Below are 23546 nucleotides of genomic sequence, written 5' to 3'. Positions count from 1 at the left end.
TTTCTCTATATAAAATCATGTCACTTGAAAACAGATAACTGTAAGGGTAGGGGAAGATCATAACGCAGTGACCTCAGGACCATTTTACCTTCTTTTCTTTTTCTATTTTTTAAGTATGTATTTCACTCTCACGTGTGAGACAGATTGAATAAAAATATGTGAGGTAAACATCAGGTTTTTATTTCCTTCTTATATGCCAAAGACAAGTGGAAAATAACACAAATTATCCTTTCTAGCCAATAAAATTCCTATGAAAATAATAATAAGTTCAGCTGTCAAAGCTAAAACAAATTATCTCTAAATATAGTAGCAACCCAGGCCAAGAAACAGTTTTCAAACCATCACAGCCACAAAACTAAGGTTAACTGAGGAAATGGCTTGTTCATTTTGCCTTCTTAGAAATGATCCAAAAAACTGATAAGAACAGATACCACACTTGATCTTAGCAAAAAGACTTTACACTAACATATGTAAAATAGACAGCCAGTGGGAATTTGCTGTGTGACTCGGGAAACTGGAACCCGGGCTCAGCGACAACCTAGAGGGGTGGGATGGGGTGGGAGGTGGGAGGGAGGCTCAAAAGGCAGGGGACATGTGTATACCTATGGCTGATCCACGTTGATGTATGGCAGAAACCAACACAATATTGTAATTATCCTTCAATTAAAAGTAAATAAATAAAAGACATTTTAAAATAAGTTAAATCTGGGACAGGAAAAAAAAAAAAAAAAAAGCGCTCGCCATACCAGGATATCCTTACCTTCTGCAGAGAGAGCTAGGGCAAAGTGCCGGGGGTTGGACAGTGTCATCCACTGCACAGACGGGGAGTTCTACTAGGGGACAGCCAGGCTGCCCTTCTGCAGCCGCCCCAACCCACGCCAGCTACCCCGCTCCTGCCAAGACTTAGCGCTGAGCCCAGCGACTGGAAACCCACCCCTAATGTCCCACAGAGCAGTGTGGAGGTCCCAGGCGTGCGCAGTGCTCAGTTCAGGTGTTTCCTAAACTGTTGTCAGAGAAAGTGCTAGCCAGGACACGGGGAGTAGGAGGGGGAGTTGCCCCCCAAATAAAAAAGTAAAAAATTATCGAGGACTCCAAAAAGCTGTTATGTATGTGGATTATCTCTTTTTATGTTTTTCATATTACAAGATTAAAACAGAGACAATTTAATGACTATTTACTTACGAATACATTTTAAATAACAGTAGGGCTTTCCTGGTGGTCCAGAGATTACCCGCCTTGCAGGGGACACGGGTTCCATTCCTGGTCCAGGAGGATCCCACATGCTGCAGGGCAGCGTGCTCTGGGGCTGGTGCTCCACCACAAGAGAAGCAGCCACAGTGAGAAGCCTAGGCACCAGACACTGCAGCTAGAGAGTTGGCCCCGCTAGCCACAACCAGAGAAAGCCCATGAGCCCCAGTGATGACCCAGCACAGACAATAATTCATAAATATTATTAAACAATAAATATTACATAAATTTAAATAAATATTAAAATAACACTAGTAAACCTACTACCACGTCAATGTAAATGACATATTCTTACGAAAAACAATTATATTTTCAGAATTATGAGGGAATTCCCTGGTGATCCAGTGGTTAGAAAATTGTGCTTTCACTGCTGAGGACCCTAGGTTCAATCCCTAGTTGGGAAACTAATAAAAGAAAGAAAGAAAGAATTTTGAGGACAGCGGGGTTGTTTTGCACCATTTTTGTGAATCTCTTTGATGTCTGGTTTGAAACAAGACCACTGTCCTCACACCTGCTTCAGCATTCAGCTGCCACCCCTGCTATTTTGGTTGAAATATAGGAAGAACCTCCAGCTTCATACAGATATGTAGTTGGAAAAGGAGAAGTTGTTTAATAATAGCCTTTTCAGACAGTTGTGAATATTCTTTTTTTGGTTTACACTAAATTAGACAAGTGGCAGTTTCTTAAAGATTAGTTGCAATGTGGAATCAGAAACCAACTCAGGAACTTTTCATATCTTATCAAGTTAAAAACCTACTGACCTATTTTGCACTTTGAAGGGATTTTTTTTACCCCTGCATGATATTTTTTTTGATATCATGCATTGGTAATTTGGAAAGTGTTGGTTCACTGAATTACACAGATCTTCAAATGTTAGTGCATTTAATGACACGATACCAAAAAATGATTCTGATAATACACCACCAACCTTATTAGAAATATGTTAAGATGGTGGGAAGTTGTCAAGCTCAAACTTTATTGTTGGCCACAAATACTATCAGTTGTTTTCCTTGAAATGATGATAGCTTACAGTGAACAGTGTCGGATTCGTGATCTCCTGGAGAAGAAGAAGATTTAGCTTTGGGACTAGGGACCAGGCTTGATCACTCAAGAGCTTTTGTGTAGCAGAGTTTTATTGAAGTATGAAAAGGGAGAGAGAAAGCTTCTGACATAGACATCAGAAGGGGAGAGGAGAGTGCCCCCCTGCTAGTCTTTAGCAAGGGAATTATATACTTTTTAAATTAGTTATTACAATAAATCAAAAGAATGTCTCAAGGTTGTAAAAATTTTACCAGACCCACTCCCACAATTTACATTTTAGGATAACAGGATTAGAATTTTAAAATAGAAAGATCCTATCAGACCCACTCCCATAATATACCATATTATGGGATATATCCTAAAATATCAGGATTAGTCAGAAGTTTTTCAGGAAGGAGAAACTGTCCTCAAGCAGGATACATTGTTGTTATATAATCCCTAGTATAGAGTTTAAACTGAGCTGTTTGTTGTTTAATCATCAGTTCCCGGCTTAAAGAAAAAAAACGTTTCTTGTGACTAAGACTAAGGAATGTAGAGGAAAAAAAAAAAAAAGAGCTTGTCCTTCCTTCCTCCTTGAGAACCCCAGACTCCCCTCTCCTCGGGGACCCCCAGACTTCTTATCAACCTGCCTAGGAATTGACTCTCTCAGTGACAGGGTTACTTTGTTCATTTTGGGGAAAATGTTTGCCAAATGCCTGAAGTCTAGATAACCATAGCTTCTTTCTCACTTGTTATTTCAGGTAAAAAGCATGTTTCTTTGAATAAGAGGCTAATTCAGCTCACAACTCAAACAACTGCAAAGATGCATTTCCTTGGACAACCATGGTACTTCCAGAGGCAGCAGAAGTGTTTCAGGCATACTTCACGTTTCATCACACAAAATATTAAAAAGATGTGTACTTAGGAGTTCAAAATTAATAAAATTAATGAGTTTTCCTGCTTCATCAAGGACAGCCTTAAGTGAAACTGACTTTTGTCTCTTTTCTTTTTTTTAACTTTGTGCAGTGGTGGAGAAAACAATGATTACTAGTGTGGTTTGATGTCACTGCATGATTCATGCCAAGGGGGCAGCAGCTTAATTTTCCATTGCTTTTTTACCACCAGTGCAGATATTAATATGGTAAAAAAGGGCAAATTACACCTCACTATTATTATAAAGATAGTTTTGACCTCCCTACCGCAAAAGATCTTGAAGAATTCAAAGGTAATACTTTGAAAAACCCAGGATTTGAGCTGATTTGACAGGACTTTAATTTTTAATTAATTATTAATTTATTTTTATTAAATTAATAATTTAATTTTTAATTTAATTTGGCCATGGCAGGTGGCTTGCAGGATAGCAGCTCCCCTGACCAGGGATTGAACCCTGGCCATGGCAGTGAAGGCCTGGGATCCTAACCACTGGGCCACCAGGGAACCCCCAATTATACTGTCATCTTTGTGAAGGTTGTGGTATTTCATGTTGACCCTTATTCCCAGAATGCAATCCTTTAGGTGCTCCAGGTTAATGCCTGGGCAGGTTTTCAGGCTGCCTTCTCCTTGATGGCCTTAAACTTCAATTCTTGTCCCCCAAATCCTCGACTTCCAAGAGTAGGGACTAGCTTCCCTTCCTCTCCACAGTTTCACTTGGATTGCAAAAGCAATCCTTTGTGAGACAAACAGCACCAAATGCTGGGTTCACTTCTTTGGGCTTCTCTTCACTCTGGGATCTTGACCTCTGTGGCAGATCAGTTAGAAGAAATGACTCTAGTCCTTCATCTACAACTTTTCGTTTATTTATTTGGCTGTGTCGGGTCTTTAGGCGTGGCATGTGGGATCTTTGTTGCTTCACGTGGCTTCTTTGGTCGCAGTGCACGGACTCTCTAGTGGTGGCACAGGGGCTCCAGGGCAGGTGGGTTCAGTAGCTTCAAGGCATGTGGGATCTTAGTTCTCTGACCAGGGGATCAAACCCTGGTCGCCCGCACTTCGAGGCGGATTCTTAACCACTGGAGCACTGAGGAAGTCCCTATCTACAACTTTTGCAACGTGATTTTGCAACTCCTTTCATCAAGAGGCGGAGACTTTCCCCATCCCTTGAATTTTGGGTGGTGTAAAATCACTGCAGATGGTGATTGCAGCCATGAAATTAAAAGACGCTTACTCCTTGGAAGGAAAGTTATGACCAGCCTAGATGGCATATTAAAGAGCAGAGACATTGCTTTACCAACAAAGGTCCGTCTAATCAAGGCTATGGTTTTTCCAGTGGTCATGTATGGATGTGAGAGTTGGATTATAAAGAAAGCTGAGCACTGCAGAATTGATGCTTTTGAACTGTGGTATTGGAGAAGACTCTTGAGAGGCCCTTGGACTGCAGGGAGATCCAACCAGTCCATCCTAACGGATATCAGTCCTGGGTGTTCATTGGAAGGACTGATGTTGAAGCTGAAACTCTAATACTTTGGCCACCTGATGCGAAGAGCTGACTCATTTGAAAAGACCCTGATGGTGGGAAAGATTGAGGGCAGGAGGAGAAGGGGATGACAGAGGATGAGATGGTTGGATGGCATCACCGACTCGATGGGCATGGGTTTGGGTGGACTCTGGGAGTTGGTGATGGACAGGGAGGCCTGGTGTGCTGCAGTTCATGGGGTCGCAAAGAGTTGGACACAACTGAGTGACTGAACTGAACTGAACTGAATTGTCTGCTTTGGCCAATAGAAGATGACAGAAGCAATATTGTGCCATTTCTGGAACTAAGCCTCCTTAAGAGGTTGGCATGCTTCAGTTCGGCCTCAGACCCCTGCAGCAAGAATTGCCATGAGAACAAACCGAAGCTGCTCTGCTGGGATATGCAAGACCACATGGAAGAGAAAGAGACTATCTCACCTGAGTCCATCTTAAATCAACTAGACACCAGCCAAGTCACCTCCTGACTGCAGACATGTCCCCTGAGCCTAACCTGGATCAGCAGAACTGTCCAGGTGTCCCAACTACCCCATGGACTTGTGAGCCATAATAAAATTCTTATTATTGTTTTAAACAATTAAGTTTTGGGGTGATTTTGTTCTATAATAATAGCTAATTGCAAAAGCTAATTGATACCTTGCCCCTTTGGTAGCTCTCTGACACCTTCAAACACCTATTAATATTTTATATTTTGACCAGCTTTTCTATTTGTTACTGGTGGGAAGATTAGTCTGAAATAAGCTAGTCTGATGTTACTCAAAGCAAAACATCCTTGATGACTTCTTGCTTTTCCTCATACTTTCATGAGTCTGCTTTATCTTTTTGAGACTATTTAATATGTTGATTTTAGCTTCTTGGCCCACCAGTCTGCCTTGTCTCTTATGTGCGTGCTAAGTCGCTTCAGTCATGTCCGACTCTTTGTGACCCCATGGACTGTAGCCCACCAGGCTCCTCTGTCCATGGGATTCTCCAGGCAAGAATACTGGAGTGGGTTGTCTCTTATAGGCTGTTCAATTTGTTCTATCTTATTTATTTTTTAAGTCTTTATTGAATTTGCTATAATATTGCTTCTGTTTTATGGTTTATTTTTTTGGCCCAGAGGCACGTGCGATCTCAGCTCCCCAACCAGGGATCCAACCCATACCCGCACCACCTGTATTGGAAAGGAAAGCTGTAACCACTGGTTCACCAGGAAAGTCCCTCAATTTGCTTTATCTACTTTTTGGTGCTTATTTATTTATTTTTGGCTGTGCTGTCTTCATTGCTGCACAGGCCTTCCTCTAGTTTGGGTAAGGGGGTGCTACTCCCTAGTTGCAGTGTGTGGGCTTCTCACTGTGGTGCTTCTTGTTGCAGAGCAAGGCTCAACAACTGCAGCACACTGGCTTAGTTGCTCCACAGCATGTGGGATCTTCCTGGATCAGGGATCGAACTTGTGTCTCCTGCTTTGACAGGCGGATTCTTTACCACTGAGCCACCAGGGAGGCCCTGTTTTACCTAATTTTTTTTAAAAAATTTATTCTTATAGTGGTTTTTCACTAGACTTTGCCCCCTTGAACTCATATTTCCCTAGGGATATTTGCTACTTCCGTGTGTGACTCGTGAGAAAGGGCAAACATTCTGGTTGCTAGCACAGGCCCCCTTTGGTGAAGCAGGCTTGTATTCGGAGGAGGGTATGAGATGTGAAGGAGAGACGTTAAAATTATCCAGGGCAGTACAACTGCCTTTTGATGAGCTCTTTTCCTCACTTAGAATCATTTTGTTATTCAGATTTTGAGGTGGTGAATTAAATGCTAGGATCCAGCTAGTCTGCCTGTTGCTAAGTCACTAAGTTGTGTCTGACTCTTGCAGCTCCATGGACTGTAGCTCGCCAGGTTCCTTTGTCCATAGGATTTCCCAGGCAAGAATACTGGAGTGGGTTGCTATTTCCTTCTCCATGAGATCTTCCTAAGCCAGGGATCAAACTCCATATCTCCTGATTTGCAGGTGGATTCTTTACCCCTGAGCCACCAGGGAAGCCCTATCTGCCTGTACGCATAGACAGGGGATCTCAAAGGACCAGCCAGAATAATGCTGAGGGAAAGAGTTGAGGATCTAAAAACTCTGTCCTACTTTGCCTCCTATCCACAGTTCATGGTCCCTGTCACTCTGGGCTGCCTTCTACCATCCTCCATCCCTACTCCAAACACACACAGGATCTTATTATCCATCTTTCCTGGAATGCCTCCATTTTTGATATTAATTTGACAGATCCACCAGCTGCCCTCCTATTTCTGAGTCTGGGCTGGGGTTGGTCCTGGCAGCCAACAGCTATTGATATTTGCATCTTATCATAAATATCTTTATTATTATTATTTTTCAATGTTGTCAAATCTATTGTGCTTTTATTTGGTGATTTCTTCACACTATCTCACCCAGAAACCAATTTATCGGTTTCATTTTCTTCAATATGTGTGTTAGTCACTTAGTCGTGTCCGACTCTTTGTGACCCCATGGACTGTAGCCCACCAGGCTCCTCTGTCCATGGGATTCTCCAGGCAAGAATACTGGAGTGGATTGCCATTGCCTTCTCCAGGGATCTTCCTGACCCATGGATTGAAACCAGGTCTTCTGCATTGCAGGCAGATTCTTTACCATCTGAGCTATAGGGAAGTCCATTTCTTCAATGGCACTGTTTGTCTGGAGTTTATTCTGTGTGTGGTTTGCAACAGATATCTAAACGGATTTTTTCCCTAAATAACTAAACAATAATCTTACACCATTAATTAATTACCTCCCCCCAATTGATTTATCATGGTTTAAATTACACATGTGAAGGCTGCTAGGACATGTTGTTCCTTTTTAATGTCTGGCTAGTGACTTCCTTGGTGGTCCAGGGGCTAAGAATCCGCCTTCCAATGCAGGGGATGCTGGTTCAAACCCTGGTAGAGGAACTAAGATCCCACATGCCTTGAGGCAATTAAGCCAGAGTGCCACAACTACTGAGCCCACAAGTAGGGAGAAGCCTGTGCACTGCAGTGAAGATCCCTGCATACCACAACTAGGACCTGGCACAGCCAAATTAAAAAAAAAACAAAATGGCCTGGCTATGCTCTACACCACATAATTACCATATCCTTTCAATTGCTAATGTTTGGCAGTGGAAATTCTCCTCTTTACTCTTTTTAATTTGTCGAGTTTCTTACTCTGATATTTTTTATTCTCCCAGATGATCTCTAAAATAATTTTGCCCAGTTTCCAAGAAGTCCTATTGGGCATTTTGATTGGATTGAAATCGCTTTTAAAACCTCAAATGGGGATGTAACTACATGGCTGATTCATGTCAGTGTATGACAAAACCCAGTGCAATGTTGTGAAATGGTTGGCCTCCAACTAATAAAAATAAATGAAAAAAAAAAAAAAAACCTCAAATGAAGGGGATTCTCTGATTATGTAGCAGTTGGGACTTCGTCCTTTCACTACCTGCGTTCAATCCCTGGTCAGGGAACTAAGATCTTGCAAGCAGCATGGCCCAAAAAAAAGGAAACAAACAAACAAAAAACTCCAAATGAATATGGAAAGGATTGATGTTTTTGCTGTATCAAAATCATAGGTTATTTTTCAGGCATGTAGTATGATTTGCACTTATTCACACTAGGTTTTACTATCTAATAAAACCTGCTTACCTGGGGGGACGTCATCTTCTTATTTCCTTTCCTGACTTTTCTTGGGCTTCTCTTGTTGCAGAGCATGGGCTCTAGAGTACACAGGCTCAGTAGTTGTGGCACTTGGGCTGAGTTACCTCTTGGCATGTGCAATCTTAGTTCCCTCATCAGAAATCCAACCCACATCCCCTGCATTAGCAAGGAGGATTCTTAGCTGCTGGACCACCAGGGAATCCCCACAAGCTGATTCTTAGTTTTTTGTGTTTCACTCCACTTAGCTCAAAATTCTTAATTCTATAGAACATGTTTATGTTATAATAGGAAAAAAAATCAAGATATAAAAGTATTTAGATGGTGTGAGCAACTGTTCATCTAGCAATTTAAAGATTATGACAGTAGTGTTTTGTATCAAATACTATCTGGGCACTGTGGTGAAGGGGCCATCATCCATACTCAGGGAATTTATGTAGTTGGGGAGGCTAACAAGTAAATGGGCAATTTCAACTCAATAGGAAAAATTATAGGATTATGTTTATATATGCTAAGGTATACATGTGTACGTATATAGAAAAGAGCAAAAATAGAAACACTCAATTTTACATGACAATCATCAGCTAGTATTTAAAACTTCTTTTTGGTGTTTTCCAAATTTGCTCTAAAGATAATGTATAATATGAAGAAAATTGAAAAGTTAAAAAGAAATGGGGCTTCTTCTGGCCAAATGTGGGACAATTTGAGCATTAATAAAAATAATGGTGGACTTCCCCAGTGGCTCAGCAGTAAAGAATCCACCCACAGTGCGGGAGCCCTAGGAAACATGGGTTCGATCCCTGGGTCGGGAAGATCCCCTGGAGGAGGGCATAGCAACCCACTCCAGTATTCTTGCCTGGAGAATCCCATGGACAGAGGAGCCTGGCACTCTACAGTCCATAGGGTCCCAAAGAGATACGACTGAAGTGACTTGGCACCACATGGCATGACATAGATAACGGTAGCATGGAATAAAATACAGCAAATACAAAAACCTGTGAATCCACATTGATCCTAATCTTTTCAAGGTTGGAGGAGGGGGACAAAGTCTTTACAGGAGACTACTAACATAAATACAATAAGAATGATAGAATGAGAAAACCTCCAATTTGCAACCACCCATATTAATGAATGATTCAGGCAAGAATCATCAATGGATGCTGAAACCACTGGGTGAAAAATTGTTGAAACAGGAGGATACATCTGTAGTATCAAAGTATGGTCCCATAGATTACTAATTACAAAGAGCAAAAGCTTCCTACGGTATAGAAATCAGGTGGGTGTCATTTTAACTATAAATTATCAAATTTATCACATGCCTCCTGATGTGGTCCACTGAGGACACATCACCATCTATACAGCACTTCTGCCAAAATTATTTAACAGGATCCGTATTGCAAAAACAAGCAGACAAATGCATATGAGGGACATTCTTGAAAAGCAACTGACCTAGACTTTTGAAAAATATTAAAGTCATGAAAATTTCTTTTTCTTTTTTTTAAAAACATGTTTATTATATCTCCTTTTAAAAGTGGCATCTACATCCTCAAACTAAACTCAAATGGACTGAAACAGGTAATAAAGTGTTTTGAAACATTGATTTTGTGTGCTTGCTTAGTCTGACTCTTTGTGACCCCATGGCCTGCAGTCCACTAGGCTTCTCTGTCCAGGGAATTTTCCAAGCAAGAATACCAGAGTGGGTTGCCATTTCCTACTTCATCTTTCTTTCTTTCTCTTCCTTTTCTTTCTTTAATAGAAACTCATTTCTTTTTTATTTAGGCCTTAGGAAGAAAATTAAATTTGGTCACTAATATTACTTTTTTAAATATCTAGTTTTGGGAGGTTCCCTGATGGTCTAGTGATTAGGATTCCAGGTTTTCACTGCCGTGGCCCGGGTTCAATTCCTGTTAGAGGAACTAAGATTCCACAAGCTCTGCAGCACAGCCAAAAAAAAAAAAAAAAAAAATGCTAGTTTTACATAGATAGAACCAAAGGAGATCAGTCCTGGGTGTTCATTGGAAGGACTGATGCTGAAGCTGAAACTCCAATACTTTGGCCACCTCATGCGAAGAGTTGACTCATTGGAAAAGACCATGATGCTGGGAGGGATTGGGGGCAGGAGGAGAAGGGGACGACAGAGGATGAGATGGCTGGATGGCATCACTGACTCGATGGACATGGGTTTGAGTGGACTCTGGGAGTTGGTGATGGACAGGGAGGCCTGGTGTGCATGGAGTTGCAACGAATCGAACATGACTGAGCAACTAAACTGAACTGAATCAGAGAAATAATTTCTTCTGTAAAAATTGGCCAAATTTTATAAAACATCTAATGTACAATATAATTCAAATTATACAAAGCCTGCTTGGGATCATATCATTCTGAACATATGACAGACTCTACCACTGGACCAACAGGGAAGTTCTACTTTTAATACAAAGACTAACTGGGAGCTTTGAATGACTGAATTTAACCAACATCATTTTATAGTTGCTTTAAGCATCTTTTTTGTTTTGAGGATTCTCCATTTCATTAAGGCTGTCAGTAGCTTGGAGTTCTTCAGCAAATTCTTGTTTCTCTGACTGTGAGTCACTTTCAGAATCATCTGGACTTTCAGAGTCAGGAGAATCCTCTTCCTCCTCATCCCCACCATTATCTCCAGACACATCGCCTTCTCCATCATGACTTTCTACTTCATTGTGGAAGGCAAGTCCACAGTGTTGTTGATATCTTTCAGATAATTTACTGTCCATACTTCGCTAATACTAAGACTCCAGTCAGTCAGTTCAGTTGCTCAGTCATGTCTGACGCTTTGCGACCCCACAGACTGCAGCACGCCAGGCTTTCCTGTCCATTACCAACTCCCAGAGCTTGGTCAAACTCATGTCCATCGAATCAGTGATGCCATACAACCATCTCATTCTCTGTCATCCCCTTCTCCTCCTGCCTTCAATCTTTCCCAGAATCAGGGTCTTTTCCAATAAGTCAGTTCTTCACATCAGGTGGCCAAAGTATTGGAGTTTCAGCTTCAGCATCAGTCCTTCCAATGAATATTCAGGACTGATTTCTTTTAGGATGGACTGGTTGGATCTCCTTGCTGTCCAAGGGGCTCTCAAGAGTCTTCTCCAACACCACAGTTCGAAAGCATTAATTCTTCGGCACTCAACTTTCTTTATGGTCCAACCCTTACATCCATACATGACTACTGGAAAAACCATAGCTTTGACTAGATGGACTTTTGTTGCCAAAGTAATGTCTCTGCTTTTTAATATGCTGTTGGGTTGTTCATAGCTTTTTTTCCAAGGAGCAAGCATCTTTTAATTTCATGGCTGCAGTCACCATCTGCAGTGATTTTGGAGCCCCCCAAAATGAAGTCTGTCACTGTTTCCCAATCTATTTGCCATGAAGTGATGGGACCAGATGCCATAATCTTACTTTTCTAAATGTTGTTTTTTAAGCCAACTTTTTCACTCTCCTCTTTCACTTTCATCAAGAGGCTCTTTAGTTTTTCTTCGCTTTCTGCCATAAGGATAGTGTCATCTGCATATCTGAGATTATTGATATTTCTCCCAGCAATCTTGATTCCAGCTTGTGCTTCATACAGTCTGGGATTTTGCATGATGTATTCTGCATTTAAGTTAAATAAGCAGGGTGACAATATACAGCCTTGACATACTCCTTTCCCGATTTGGAACCAATCTGTTATTCCTTGTCCAGTTCTAACTGTTGCTTCTTGACCTGCATACAGATTTCTCAGGAGGGAGGTCAGGTGGTCTGCTATTCCCATCTCTTGAAGAATTTTCCACAGTTTGTTGTGATCCACACAGTCAAATGCTTTGGCATAATCAATAAAGCAAAAGTAGATGTTTTTCTGGAACTCTCTTGCTTTTTCCATGATCCAGTGGATGTTGGCAGTTTGATCTCTGGTTCCTCTGCCTTTTCTAAATCCAACTTAAACATCTGGAAGTTCACAGCTCACATACTTTTGAAACCTGGCTTGGAGAATTTTCAGCATTATTTTGCTAGCATGTGAGATGAGTGCAATTGTGTGGTAGTTTGAACAGTCTTTGACATTGCCTTTCTTCGGGATTGGAATGAAGACTGACCTTTTCCAATTCTTTGGCCACTGCTGAGTTTTCCAAATTTACTGGCATATTGAGTGCAGCAGTTTGACAGCATCATCTTTTAGGATTTGAAATAGTTCAACTGGAATTCCATCACCTCCACTAGCTTTGAATAGCAAGGAGAGATAAGAAAGCCTTCCTAAGTGATCATTGCAAAGAGATAGAGGAAAAGAATAGAATGGGAAAGACTAGAGACCTCTTCAAGAAAATTATAGATCCCAAAGGAACATTTCATGCAAAGATGGGCACAATAAAGGACAGAAATGGTGTGGACCTAACAGGAGCAGAAGATATTAAGAAGAGGTGGCAAGAATACACAGAAGAACAGTACAAAAAAGATCTTAATGACCCAGATAACCACAATGGTGTGATCACTCACCTAGAGCCAGACATCCTGGATTTCAAAGTCAAGTGGGCCTTAGGAAGCATCACTATGAACAAAGCTAGTGGAGGTGATGGAATTCCAGCTGAGCTATTTCAAATCCTAAAAGATGATGCTGTCAAACTGCTGCACTCAGTATGCCAGTAAATTTGGAAAACTCAGCAGTGGCCACAGGACTGGAAAAGGTCAGTGTTCATACCAATACTGAAGAAAGGCAATGCCAAAGACTGTTCAAACTACCACACAATTGCACTCATCTCACATGCTAGCAAAGTAATGCTCAAAATTCTCGAAGCCAGTTTTCAAAAGTATGTGAACTGAGAATTTCCAGATGTTTAAGTTGGATTTAGAAAAGGCAGAGGAACCAGAGATCAAATTGCCAACATCCACTGGATCATGGAAAAAGCAAGAGGATTCCAGAAAAACATCTACTTCTGCTTCATTGCGCTAAAGCCTTTGTGTGGATCTTAATAAACTGTGAGAAATTCTAGAGATGGGAATAGCAGACCACCTGACCTCCCTCCTGAGAAATCTGTATGCAGGTCAAGAAGCAACAGTTAGAACCAGACATGGAACAATGAACTGGTTCCAAGTTGGGAAAGGAGTATGTCAAGGCTGTATATTGTCACCCTGCTTATTTAACTTAAATGCAGAATACATCATGCAAAATCCCAGACTGTATGAAGCACAAGCTGGAATCAAGATTGCTGGGAGAAATATCAATAATCTCAGATATGCAGATGACACTATCCTTATGGCAGAAAGCGAAGAAAAACTAAAGAGCCTCTTGATGAAAGTGAAAGAGGAGAGTGAAAAAGTTGGCTTAAAAAACAACATTTAGAAAAGTAAGATTATGGCATCTGGTCCCATCACTTCATGGCAAATAGATTGGGAAACAGTGACAGACTTCATTTTGGGGGGCTCCAAAATCACTGCAGATGGTGACTGCAGCCATGAAATTAAAAGATGCTTGCTCCTTGGAAAAAAAGCTATGAACAACCCAACAGCATATTAAAAAGCAGAGACATTACTTTGGCAACAAAAGTCCATCTAGTCAAAGCTATGGTTTTTCCAGTAGTCATGTATGGATGTAAGGGTTGGACCATAAAGAAAGTTGAGTGCCGAAGAATTAATGCTTTCGAACTGTGGTGTTGGAGAAGACTCTTGAGAGCCCCTTGGACAGCAAGGAGATCCAACCAGTCCATCCTAAAAGAAATCAGTCCTGAATATTCATTGGAAGGACTGATGCTGAAGCTGAAACTCCAATACTTTGGCCACCTGATGTGAAGAACTGACTTATTGGAAAAGACCCTGATTCTGGGAAAGATTGAAGGCAGGAGGAGAAGGGGATGACAGAGAATGAGATGGTTGTATGGCATCACTGATCCGATGGACATGAGTTTGAGTAAACTCTGAGAGTTGGTGATTTACATGGAGGCCTGGCGTGCTCCAGTCCATAGGGTTGAAAAGAGTCAGACATGACCGAGTGACTGGACTGACTGGCTGACATGCAATCCTTGACTGGATTCTAGATTTTTTAAAAGCTCTAAAAGACATCTTTGGAAAAATTGGAGACATTTAAATATGGACTATATATTAACAAAAACATTTTTTTGAATGTGAGAATTGTAGTTAGTTATACAGGAGAATGCCTTTGTTCTTAGGGCAATACAGGCTAAAAAATATAGAGGGGTGAAGCTTCCCAATGCCTTCAAGTAACTTTCAAATGATTCAACAACAAACACGTGTATAGTTATACAGAGATTTTCAAAACATAGCAAAAAATTTAACATTTGAGAGGTGAAGGATATTCTTGCCACTTTTCTATTGGTTTGAACATTTCTAAAATAAAGTGATAGGAAAGTTAACTTAATCTGAGCAGTAGTTACAAGGGCATTAATGTATGTTTTTAAAAAACAAAACATTGAGCTGTACGCTTAAGATTTGCACTTTTTTTTTGTTTGTTTTCGTACCTTTTTTATTTTATACCTTAACAATAAGTGAGGGGGGGGAACAATGGCTCCCTGTCTGCTAGGTGAAGTACGGATTCTAATATGCCTTGGTTTTGGAGAGAATCGTTTTCCTGGCCCTGGGCTCTACCTCATGAAAGCACCGGTGCCTGATATACACTAGGCTCTGGCTCAGTAGATATCTGTTCAATTAATCAAGTTCAGCCACAAATTGTCCCATCTTATCTTGCCTCTCCTCCACCTCTTCCCTTTCCTGATCATTTTTCTGCTGTTAAAAAAAAAATTCACTGCACTGCATGGTATCTGCATTCAGCAGTTTGTTCCTGCTGGCTGTTCAAAAGACAGTGCGATATAAATTCAGTATCTGGCATTGTTGGTTTTTTTGCTTTGTGCATGTCAGACCTGGTATTTCTACTGATACAGTATCCTTTTAGTTTCTTATACTGTTCAGTTTGACATACTCTTCAATAGTAACTAATACTTTTTTTTTCTATGGTTGTCATGAAGAACTAGACATCCCATCTCCTGACCCTAAACAGGATCCTATAGTGAACTGCTTGAGGAAATTGGATCTTAAAGATTACAGGTGGCAAACTTTGAAGTGCACTCCACTGAAGATCAGAGAGGCCCAACTAAAACAGCTGTGGCATCACAGCTGTGGATTGAGCAGAACTTTTTGTAAGGGCTGCCTTGAAGATGACAACTTTGGAGGAACTATGGTGACTAGCAGTGGAAAGAATCAGGACATGTGAAAATCCTTAAAAATTTATTGACTTAAATAACTTTGCCTATGTTATGAATAAAAAGAAACCTTTGTGCAGAAAGTCAGCATGTATAAAAAAAAATTCAACTGAGTAAATTCTAAAGATCTTATTGACTTTATTCAACAATTCATAAATCAGGACACATCCAATCTAGCACTTAGAAAGGCACTCTGAGGAGCTGTACAAAATGAAAGGCTTTTATAGGTAGAAGGAACAAGAAATTAAGGGAACAAGAAATTAAACTAGGCAAAAAGCAGATTGGTTATTACCAGGTTACTTTCCTTTAGGGAATGGATATAGGATCTATCAGGTAGATGACATAACTAGTACTGATCAGGCAACTCCTGATTAACTTATTTAAGATCCCATTTCTGGGAGAGGCAAAACTGTATTGAAGTCTCCCTTTGGTGACATGGGGCTTAGCATAAGCAAGTCAATTTTGGACCTGTTGCTGTATTTTTAACATCACTCTAAAAGAGCTTTACTCTTGGGACTTCCCTAGTGGTCCAGTGGTTAGGAATCCGCCTGCTAGTGCAGGGGACACGGATTCGACCCCTGGTCCAGGAGGATCCCACATGTCATGGAGCAACCTGTGTGCGCCACAACTACTGAGCCCATGCACCCTAGAGCCCATGCTTAGCAACAAGCAAAGCCACCGCAATGAGAAGCAGGCACACCAAAATGAGAGAGTAGATCCCGCTCACCACACCTAGAGAAAGCCCACACAGCAACTGAAGACCCAGAGCAGCCAAAAAATAGATAATTGATTAAAAAACAAAACAAAACACAGCTTTACTCTCAACTTTGAAGCACTTAAAATAATTTCAGCAATTCTTTTATATACTCAGTGAAAGCAGTTATCTAAATTTTTGGAGCTCTAAATCTGTTCAACCCTCACAATCACCCTAGGAGGTTGGTAAGAAACTGGGGCTCATAGAGATTATTAATTACCCAGGGCACGCTGTTCGAAGTAGTGGGTCTGGAATTCAAATTTAAGCTTTACTCAAGGTCCACACTTTAAACACTCCAGCTATTTTAACTATGTCCCCAACAGTCTGACCACAAAATAAATGTTCAAATTGTGCTCACTGAGGCCTGCATTAATTTCTTACAGAAAACACAAGACATCTCCCAGACGATGTGAGAACAGTGACTGGTAGCGGGAGGCACTTCCTAAAAAATGGTTTCTCGAAGCCCATCAGTTAAGAAGGGAACGTATGACTCCAACCCCTAAGCGGCGCTGTCCTCCTCCGAGGACCAGGGTGACCCGCAAGATTAAACCTAAACCATTAGAGCAGGATTGACTCTCAGGACTGCAAGTCGCAGGCGGAGGCCCCGCCCCATCCAGGGCGCAAGCGCATGCGCCCGACAGGCCCGGCCGGCCCCGCCCCTTGCTACCCCGGCTCCCACCTCTGTTCAGGTAGGGGGCGGTGTGCGGGGGTGGGGCGTCTCCTGAGGGCGGGACTGGAGCGCGAGTCTCAGGTGCTGCGCTCTTTTGTCCGAGGCCCAACTTTCTACTCCACACAGAGCTGTTTCTGCGGCTGCCGGTTCAGGGGTAGGGGCACTCGCTGTCTGGGATCAGTTCGCGCCGGCTCCTTTGTGTTGCACGAATCCTGGGGTCTCCGCACCACTCCAGCCCCTGCACTCGGGCCCTCGTCCATTCCCAGCCGGAGTCGGGTGTCCTGGGTAGCTTGAGGACACGGGGCTGGGCAGGTGCCGAGAGCACGCCGCCTCGCTCCCTCCTTCCCCTTCCTACCGCTCGGTTCCACCCCGCCAGGCCGAGCCACTCGGCCGCCGAAGCGAGGGGCCTTTGGGGCCTCCGAGCGGCCAACGGCTCCGCTTGCGCCCACGCCTTCTGCTCCAGTTGCTTTCCCCACCGAGCCGAAAAGCCGGGGACGTGTTGCCAGGGCCCTGGGAAGCGGGGAGCTTGGGCACTGCGCCGGGAGTCCGCCGCTGCACCTTCCCGCCCAAGGGCCGTCCGGTCACGGTCCCTGAAGCCCCAGCCTGCCAGACCGGAGCCCATACTGACGTCAAGGGTAAAGGCGATCAGACCTCAGCCCCTAGCGGGGCTTTCGATGTGACACTGTGTGTCTTGAGCTGGGGAGTTTCTCCTGCCTCGCCTTGCTTAGAGTTCTGCAACTATCCATACACAGTTACACCCCCACCGTGTGCTAAAAAGCATCGGGAGTTACAGGGCTTGAAGTCAGCTCTGGAAGACTTGGAAGAGAGGTTGTTTGGCGTTCGTGTCTGATTGAATGTATATGTGTAGAAGCTAACCCAGCACCTAGTGCAGTGCCTCGCAACCAGTAATCCCTCAATAAACTTTCCCTGAATGAATGAGGTAAGTGGCTGAGGAAGCCGGCTAGATCATTCCACCCCTGCCTCCCCTGGGCGCAAGGAGACAAAAGTAATTAGGTTAAGTCTTTAATCACCGCTGGTCTCATAGGCTCGCCGAGGCGGAAGCGCCGTGAAAGAAATCCTGGGGACACTGGGTGCTGGCCTAGGTCAGGGACACTGCCTTCCCTCCCGAACCCCCTCCAGCCCCCACAGCTAGGGCGTCAGTAATCTCCTATTTTCTTGTCTCCCTCAGGACACCGGGTTCCCTAGGAGCCGCCCCAGGCTTAATGATTGTCCAGAAGGAGGCTATAAAGGGAGCCTGGGAGGCTGGGCGGAGGAGGGAGCAGAAAAAGCCTAACTCAGCAGACCTGGCACTGAGAGCCCGCCAGCCCCAGCCGTGGTCAGAGACTTTGTGTCCCAGCCAGTAGGGCCTGCTCCCTGCCACCATGGCAGCCCGAGGCTATGGCTATTACCGAACCGTGATCTTCTCGGCCATGTTTGGAGGCTACAGCCTGTACTACTTCAACCGCAAGACCTTCTCCTTTGTCATGCCGTCGTTGGTGGAGGAGATCCCTCTGGACAAAGATGACTTGGGTGAGTCCTGGCAGGGCAGGGTGATGGGCCCAAGAACACAGGACCAGCAGGACAAGCTGGGTGTCTGTGCAGTGTGGTGGGTACAGGCACGGAATATGTGTGGATTGTCTGCATAGCTGAGGCCAGGGGACAGTGCATGTGCAGGATGAAGAAGCTCTGAGATCCATGTCAGTGGGCACTGGTAAAGGACTGTGGGTATGGTCTATGCATGTCTGACGGCTGTGATTCTGATGTGTGTGCACATGTGTGTGCATGCATGGGTGCCTGTGACCAACAGGTGTCCCGGAGGCACTGTGTGTTAGGGGGATTCTGAGCAGTTTCTGTACTTTGTGGGTGCAGGCTTAGACCACAGGGTGAGTGCTGGCTGCTGACACTGTGAGCACTTGGATCCGCGGAGTTGGCACAATGACTCCATGTGGTCTAGCAGGCTATCCCTTCAGGAGGAATAAGGTCCTTGACTCCAATTCTAAGCCTTTGCCCCATGTTCAGAGATGGGGCAACAGAACTGCGAGAGGCCAAGTGAGGGGGAAATCAGGTATATGAGAATCACAGGGAGGAGGGCTGTCCTGCCACCTGACAGCTGCTGCTAGAACTCTTCAAGAGGCTGACAAGTCATGGGTCAGCCTGGGGCTAATGCTAATGGAGAGATAGGAGGAATAGCCTGGCACCATGAATGAATGTCAGGAATCCTTCCTCTTGGAAGGAACCTGTCTCACCCTGCCAGGCACCTCTACACACCTGACCCCATGACCTCCTCCACCCTCCTGTGCCTTTGCCCTGTCCCTAACCCCCCAGGTGTCCTGCTCCCTGCTCCCCTCCTCTGCAGGGCTCATCACCAGCAGCCAGTCCGCTGCCTACGCCATCAGCAAGTTTGTGAGCGGGGTGCTGTCTGACCAGATGAGTGCTCGCTGGCTATTCTCTTCTGGGCTTCTCCTGGTTGGCCTGGTCAATGTAGCCTTTTCCTGGAGCTCCGCGGTGCCTGTCTTTGCTGCTCTCTGGTTCCTCAATGGCCTGGCACAGGGGCTGGGCTGGCCCCCATGTGGCAAGGTCCTGCGGAAGGTGAGTGTCTGCTTCTGAGGAGCCGGTTCAGATTGGCAGAGAGGACACCTAAAGACTACATGGGTGCACTGGCACCTCCACCCCAGAGTAGTTTCCTCAGTTCAGCCCAGCTCCTGTTGCTTGTCAAGATATTTTAGGAGGCTGAATGTGGTGGGATCAGGTGGCAGATGAGGGAATTGGCCTTGCCAAGTAGAAGCGCCCTCTCCCTCCTTCCTGTAACGTGAGCTCCTGGGTCTGTCCCACCTGACCCCACCTTCCGTATGGACTGGAGGCCAGGCACCTACTCTGTTCCTCTCTGCCCCACAGTGGTTTGAGCCATCTCAGTTTGGCACTTGGTGGGCCATCCTGTCAACCAGCATGAACCTGGCTGGAGGGCTGGGCCCCATCCTGGCAACCATCCTCGCCCAGAGTTACAGCTGGCGCACCACGCTGGCCCTGTCTGGGGCACTGTGTGTAGCTGTCTCCTTCCTCTGTCTCCTGCTCATCCACAATGAACCTGCTGATGTTGGACTCCAAAACCTGGACCCCACCCCCTCCAAGGGCAAGAAGGGTGAGTACCCACCAAAGCCACCCTCTGGGAACCTTCATCATTCACCTGGCAGACTCTCGCTGAAGACGGCTGTATGCTTGGCCCTGTGCTAGCCAATGGATGTCAGGGGAGGGATGGTGATGGAGTGGGTGGGGAGTAAGTAAAACTCTATCCTGAGAGACAGTTAAGTGCCAGACAAGTGGCAGAGCCAACAAATGCTATGACTCATGTTATAGACTGGTCCTTCCTTATAACAGAGCCACACTTCCTTGTGTGGACAGCATCCTAAGCTTAAGTGTCTTGGGTACCTCTTCCATCCTCACTGGTCCTCACATTCAGTGGAGAAGAGAGGGCAGAACAGTAGGTGAGGGGTTACCTTTGTGCTGATCCTTGTCTATGTGGATGGACTCTGTCCCTGTGGCTAGTTAATGAGTGGTGGGGGCTTGAGGTGGGCAGGGCAGCTGGAGCAGAGTCTGAGGCCTGGCCTTCTCCCACCCCCAGGCTCCCCGAAGGAGGAGAGCACCTTACAGGAGCTGCTGCTGACCCCTTACCTGTGGGTGCTCTCCACTGGCTACCTTGTGGTGTTTGGAGTAAAGACGTGCTGTACTGACTGGGGCCAGTTCTTCCTCATCCAGGAGAGAGGACAGTCTGCCCTCGTGGGTGAGATGAGTGTTGGGATGGGGCAGGCCTAGGGAGCAGGAACCAATGCAGGGGATGGGAAATTCAGGCCCAGTTCCCTTTATCCCCTCTCCTCTTTCCCTGAGGCTGGACACTACTCAGGCAGCTGTAGTCAGTCACGCTTGGGGACCCTGTGCCTATCTGGGTTTAAGCCAGTCTGGGACAACCTCAAGGTGTAACGCCCTTCCACCCTCCCTTTCCCTCTTCCCACTGCAACTCCTCACTGCAGGTAGCTCCTACATGAGTGCCCTGGAGGTTGGGGGCCTTGTAGGCAGCATCGCAGCTGGCTACCTGTCAGACCGGGCCATGGCCAAGGTGAGTGGGCAGAAGGGACAGGAAGGAGGAGGGTCCCTTTAAATCTTCCCAGCATGACTGGGACACCAGAAGTGTGAGCCTTGGGCACATGTAGCTTGGCATGTGCTGGTTTAGGCTGGGTGAGGTGGGAATGTTTCCAGGATATTTTTCTTCGTTAAGAATGTGGAGTTGAAGCTAACTGATATCAAGGAGAGCCAGCATTTCTCTCCGCCTAGCTTCTCCACAGCCTGAGGAAAACCGGGTGCAGCCTGCCAGCCCATGTCCTCGAGCCTGCCCAGGTGGAGGAAGGGATGTTGTGGAGTTTGGCCTCAGAACATAATAAGCAGGTCCCAGGGCCTCCCAGAGCTGCCCTGGGCCAAGAACTGCAGTGGGATTGCCAAAGACCAGTCAGCAGAGGCCTGCTGTGTCAGAGTCCAGGGGTGGGGGTTCTCTGCTGCTCCTGGGGCCTGACATTGCCAGGACTGTGCCCACAGGCAGGGCTGTCCATCTACGGGAATCCCCGCCATGGCCTGCTGCTGTTCATGATGGCTGGCATGACGGCATCCATGTACCTCTTCCGGGTCACTGTGACCAGTGACTCCCCCAAGGTAAGTAAAGAGGGCCTGGCTCACAGCAGGGACAAGGATGAGAAAGCAAGGGCCGCTGACTCTCTCTTCCTCTCCCTGGCCTTTTTCTGCTTCAGACTGTCCTTTTCAGTTGTTTGTACCTCAGTTCCCCTCTTCTTTACTCTGGTGACCCTCCTTGACTCTGGGCCTGGTTTCTTCTCCTCTCTGTGCTCCTCTAGGATATTGTTTTCTGGACTCCGGCTCTTCACCCTCTTGCTGAGCTCACAGGCTTTACAGAGAATGAGGTGCTCCATCTTTATCTCTGGTTTTTCTCTTGGTCTTATCTCACCTTTATCTTACCCCGCTCTGCCTTGTCCCCAGCCAATCTGGCTTGCACAAATCCTGAAAGGGGACAGCATCTAACTCAAGAGGGATGGCTTCTCTACCTTCCTCACCTACCCACACAGGTCCCTTAGGTTGGCTCAGTGTGGCCGCCGCTCCTCCAGTCTGTAGTCAGTTGTACTGGGAAGTGGTCTGTATGTGGGAGCCACTTTCTCCTTACAACTACTTGTTCCCGGGGCCAAGCATTCTCTCCTGTGGCAAGGGCAGGTAGGGAGCAGTCTTTCCCAGACTCTAACTGCCACCCTGCACTGCCCTTACAGCTCTGGATCCTGGTGTTGGGAGCTGTGTTTGGTTTCTCCTCTTATGGTCCCATCGCCTTGTTTGGAGTTATAGCCAATGAGTGTGCCCCTCCGAACTTGTGTGGCACCTCCCATGCCATTGTGGGACTCATGGCCAATGGTAAGTGATACCCCAACTGATGCCTTGCCCTCAGGCCAGCGAGGGGCTGGATTAAGCCCCTCTGGCTCCAGCCTCACTGTGACATGGGCTCTTCTCCTCCCTGACAGTGGGCGGCTTTCTGGCTGGGTTGCCCTTCAGCACGATTGCCAAACATTACAGTTGGAGCACAGCCTTCTGGGTGGCTGAGGTGATCTGTGCGGCCAGCACAGGTGCCTTCTTCCTTCTACGAAACATCCGCACCAAGATGGGCCGAGTGCCCAAGAAGGCTGAGTGAGGACAGTGCAGGCTCCAGAGCATCCTGTCCTACTTGTGGCCTTTCCCCTCCGTGCGGGTAGGGAGGGAAAGAATGGAGGGTGCCGTCTTCACTAGCACCTTTGACTTTCCCTTTCTGCTCCTTTTCCCTTATCTACATGGCACTGGAAGTTATCAGTAGTTAATGAGGTCCCAGCTCATCTCATCTCTATTTAAAGGACAACCTTTGTTCTTGGACTCCATTAGCTCCTATTTCCTGCCTTCAAATAGGAACCCCCTGCACTCAGGAAGTCTCCTATACCCTTCTCCCTCTCCTGAGCCCCACCCTGTCTCCATCTCACCCCATCCTCACTTGAGGTGAGGCATCTCCTGCCTGCAGCAGCTGGGCAGCCATGGCCCGAGACTTCTTCCAGAAGACCTCAGCAAGGAGGCAACTGCTCCTGCCAATACTTTGGAGTTCAGGGCCAAAAGGTCACTCTCACCAATACAAGGGTACAATAGGTGGGAGGGTAGAAAGATTTGTTATAGAGAATTAAAACTAGATTTGATACTAACCTTGTCAGTGAATCATTCTTTCAAAAGGTGTAATACAGAGATAGCTTTGAGAAATACTCCCTTAATACCTGCATTCTCTACCCCCAGAGAGCCAGGGAAAGCTGAAGGGTAAATGGACTCCTTTAAGCTCCTGCCTCTTCTGCCTTCAACTTCATGCTGCAGAATTCAATGCACATTTTAGAGATGACGCTACTGGGTGTCAGGCAGTTTAAATAACTTGCTGTAGTGAGGCAACA

At 45.3% G+C, this 23546-nt stretch overlaps 1 protein-coding gene and 1 non-coding gene across 6 annotated transcripts; both read left to right on the top strand.

Annotated features, from left to right (window-relative positions):
• Positions 1–15169: 15169 nt before the first annotated feature.
• LOC122450681 lies at positions 15170–15306 on the top strand. The gene has a single exon (XR_006272180.1). It is a non-coding gene; the product is annotated as a small nucleolar RNA SNORA8 (small nucleolar RNA).
• A 1624-nt stretch (positions 15307–16930) lies between these two features.
• SLC37A4 (solute carrier family 37 member 4) lies at positions 16931–23309 on the top strand. 5 transcript variants are annotated; one of them, XM_043481371.1, is made up of 10 exons: positions 16931–17065; positions 18236–18576; positions 19403–19635; positions 19942–20185; positions 20666–20824; positions 21072–21157; positions 21631–21744; positions 21942–22007; positions 22365–22503; positions 22611–23309. In XM_043481371.1, the coding sequence occupies exons 2-10, from the start codon at positions 18429–18431 to the stop codon at positions 22775–22777; spliced, it is 1356 nt and encodes a 451-aa protein (XP_043337306.1). In that variant the 5' UTR covers positions 16931–17065; positions 18236–18428; the 3' UTR covers positions 22778–23309. The 5 variants fall into 5 exon arrangements, with proteins under 5 accessions (XP_043337306.1, XP_043337310.1, XP_043337307.1 ...); XM_043481372.1 differs by having other exon boundaries at positions 17063–17200; XM_043481373.1 differs by lacking the exon at positions 16931–17065 and adding an exon at positions 17855–17986.
• Positions 23310–23546: the final 237 nt, after the last annotated feature.

Source organism: Cervus canadensis, chromosome 11 (assembly GCF_019320065.1).
Source record: "Cervus canadensis isolate Bull #8, Minnesota chromosome 11, ASM1932006v1, whole genome shotgun sequence".
In the NCBI taxonomy this organism is placed as follows: Eukaryota; Metazoa; Chordata; class Mammalia; order Artiodactyla; family Cervidae; genus Cervus; species Cervus canadensis.
Note: the sequence above shows the minus strand (reverse complement) of the source record. Positions and strands in the feature narration are given on the sequence as shown.